Here is a 3,193-nt window from a genome sequence, read left to right as displayed (position 1 = left end):
CGTTCTGTTCTCTGATTGGCCCGAATGAAATTTTCCTGAAGAAATCCTCGTCTATGGGAGAAATCCCAGATGGAGCAGTGAAGGGAAACTAGAATTGAACAAAACTGCGTAGGAGGGCAAGGGCCAGGCTAACAAATATCCCATAGCAGCTGTAAAGCACAGCAGTGGAAGGCTGATGGTTTGGGCAGCTTGTAGTCAGTGAGTCRACCATGAACTCCTGTAGACCAAAGGATTCTGCAGTCAGATGTGAGGCCATCAGTCCCACACATGAAGCTGGACAGGACAATGTTCACAAACACAGCAGCTAATTTAAAATAGAAATAAGAATCAATGCTACATTCAAACTGCAGCCACAATGTGACCCAWATCWGATGTTTTTATGACAGTCAGAAAGTGACAAATCTGATTATTGTTCAAATGCAACTCAGGCCTTTTCAGTATGTGGTACTGAATCTTATACATGTTTTTAAAATCGACTGCAGTATGAATGTCCATGTCACATTTCCTCTGACTTTTACATCTGKGAGGTGTGGAGAAGCAGAYTGATCCAAYAATAAAGACACTAAACTCAGTCATGCTGTTTAAATCTTGTAACTACAYGTCTTTAGCTACAGAACAGAAGTTYAGTTGCGTCATCTTTGTTATTTTTACTTTCCATGTCCTGGATGACTGAGAATGTAGAGAAACACATGATAGTACCGTCCAACGTCRGCCCCAGACCGTATCAAWACTAAAGTTACTTGATCGATACTTTTACTTCCAGCTCGTTGCTTTGTTCAAAAAATAAAATGCTTCACCGGAAACATCCGGTCAGTGACAGATTCAGAAATAAACACTAAACTAAACACGTCTGATAATTATTTAATCCTCTCTGATTGAACAARTAGCATCCATGTTTAGCTACTTCTGTAAACACTGGGCTGAAAGTGACATCATGTCATCTTCTGTGTGTGTGGGTCGCATCAGGACCGTGGAGAGTTGACACTGGAGTCCGGTGGACATCGCATTTAAAACAAAATGTTCATGCAAAAAAATAAAAAAATGAATTGAGCATTAAGACGTGCAGTGTGAACGTAGCCACTGTGCTGCAACGGTCCAGTCAAAGTCCAGTCCACAACCAACTGAAACGCTGTGGTGTCCCCAAACTACAATACTATAAAGAGGACTGGGCCAAAAATCCTCCACAACTACAGTATGTGAGACACGGATAATGTTGCACAGAAACCCACTGCTTCAAATGATCACAGATGCYTCTAGGAGCTACTGAATCATGGGGTGGACTCAGGTTTTTTTACACAGATTTTTTGTTTTTGTAGAATAAATAATAAATCTGTGAAATCTGTTTGTTCAGTTGAGGYCAGATTTAAATAACAAAGACCAGGTAAAAACTTTAGAACTTTTCACTGTGAACTTTTAGAACTGAATGAGGGTGTTGTGTGTCGTAGTTAATTTTAGATTGTGTTACCCAGTTTGATAACTTGGTGCGAAGTGTTTTTGATGTGTAAAATATTAGAATATGACGAGCGTGTGCTTTCCTTTAGCTGTAATGTTAACCCAGCTCTGTCACTGCCTGGTAAAAACATTTGTCTCCAAAACTGGACAGAGCTACTTTATTTTAATCTGTAAATATCAACCGTAATGATTAATAAGAATGTAATGCTTTTGAGCTGAAATGAAAGGCTTAATTTTGAAATTTGACGTCAAATAACATTGTTTTTATTTGTATTAATGCTAGCGTTAAAGATGTCCAATTTAAAGATATTTCTCTGACTTTTTCAGCTCACATGGAACATCACGCCTTTGAGGGAGGACGCTCGAGACATTAGATCCTGATGCACTTTAAAAAAAAAACCTGAACTCTGAACCTGGCCATGTCCACCACATAGTTAAGGATATTAATTTTGCTTTCAACAAGAAAATGTTCTCAATATATTTTTATAGCTTTTAATGACTGCTGCCTTGTTTTACCTTATGGCTCCTAAAGCTCTGAATTCCTCAGAGGATGTACATTCAGTGTAAATCCAAATGTCCTTGGTTTGTGTTGGCTGTGGCTTCCTGCTTTACTGAACTGCACTGTCAGGGTCTCRTCTGTCTGTGGACCCCACATGTCAAGCTCTCCTATACAGAGTTACATCATCTAGTCTGTTTTTGCTGTAAAATGTCTGCATTCACATCATGATCCASTCAGCTTGTTTAGTGCCAGAGCACTATTCTGCTCTTTAAGATGTTTGTGTTGTAATAATTCAAGGGTTTCATTCAGTGAGAGAGAATATTCTTTTCATTTTCATAAATGTTCATCRACTGCATCAAACTTAAATTAGGCTACAGTGAAACTCCTGCAAGGTTGCAGTTCAGTTTGCTTCACTTCTGTTTTTTGTTTTAGAACCTAAAAGCAAAATTAAMAGAGAAATACGGAGCCCACGRKGGAACATGGAGGRATTTTGTTTTCTTTTGCGTTCCCACGCAMAAGTCGTTTATCACTGTTGTGCCTGGCGGTTTATTAAAAATACACAAGCTCACCATTAGCGAGTTAGCCTACTATAAGTTAGCTTCGGAATGATAATATCACACAGCCATGCATGGGAGTATGCAGATGTTAACTCACGCAACATTAATGTCAAGTTCCTGAACTTGTGGCAACACATCCTTTTTGCGGTAACCAGATATTTCAAAATAAAAGTCTGATTTAATTCAGTTCATTAAAAAAAATCTTGTGTGGGAACGCAAAAAGTTTTGCGAGGTAACGCAAAAGAAAAAATCCCCCCTGTCCCCTCGCAGGCTCCATAGAGGAAAAAATCCACACAAAGTTTAAAAAAAAACTGAATTTCGAGATTTGTAAAAAATTTTTTCAATTCCATACATATTGGTGGAGAAAAAACTAGATATTTAATCTTCATCTGTTTTGTGCTTTAAGGAGATGTGGTTGTGTGAGCCAGCACCGTTTCCTCAGAGTTAGGGATGCACCAATATGAAAATTTCTGTCTATCAATATTTGATATTATTATTATTATTGTTGTGGCCGATAACCGATATTTACCAATATTACACAAACACACCAATTATTGTTATACATATGCACAAACACACTTGTCTTTTTTAGATACCATAAAAAAACTAGAAGCACTCTGACAGTGCAAACCTCCGCCAAAGGAGAGATGGAAACATATTTGCCGAATAGGTTCTGACGTAATGA

At 38.2% G+C, this 3,193-nt stretch overlaps 1 protein-coding gene across 1 annotated transcript in view; it reads left to right on the top strand.

Moving 5' to 3' along the window:
- The window catches only part of LOC106518259 (eukaryotic translation initiation factor 4E type 3), a 16,025-nt gene extending 13,460 nt beyond the window's left edge, over positions 1–2,565 (top strand). Inside the window, exon 7 of the mRNA XM_014009473.1 lies at positions 1,780–2,565. Coding sequence (XP_013864927.1) covers positions 1,780–1,826 — 47 coding nt within the window. The 3' untranslated portion in view covers positions 1,827–2,565. The remainder of the gene's footprint in view (positions 1–1,779) is intronic.
- The last annotated feature ends 628 nt before the right edge of the window (positions 2,566–3,193 follow it).

This window comes from Austrofundulus limnaeus, unplaced genomic scaffold (assembly GCF_001266775.1).
Source record: "Austrofundulus limnaeus strain Quisiro unplaced genomic scaffold, Austrofundulus_limnaeus-1.0 Scaffold58, whole genome shotgun sequence".
Lineage (NCBI taxonomy): Eukaryota > Metazoa > Chordata > Actinopteri > Cyprinodontiformes > Rivulidae > Austrofundulus > Austrofundulus limnaeus.
The sequence above is the reverse complement of the archived record's forward strand: the minus strand, read 5'-3'. Positions and strand labels throughout refer to the sequence as shown.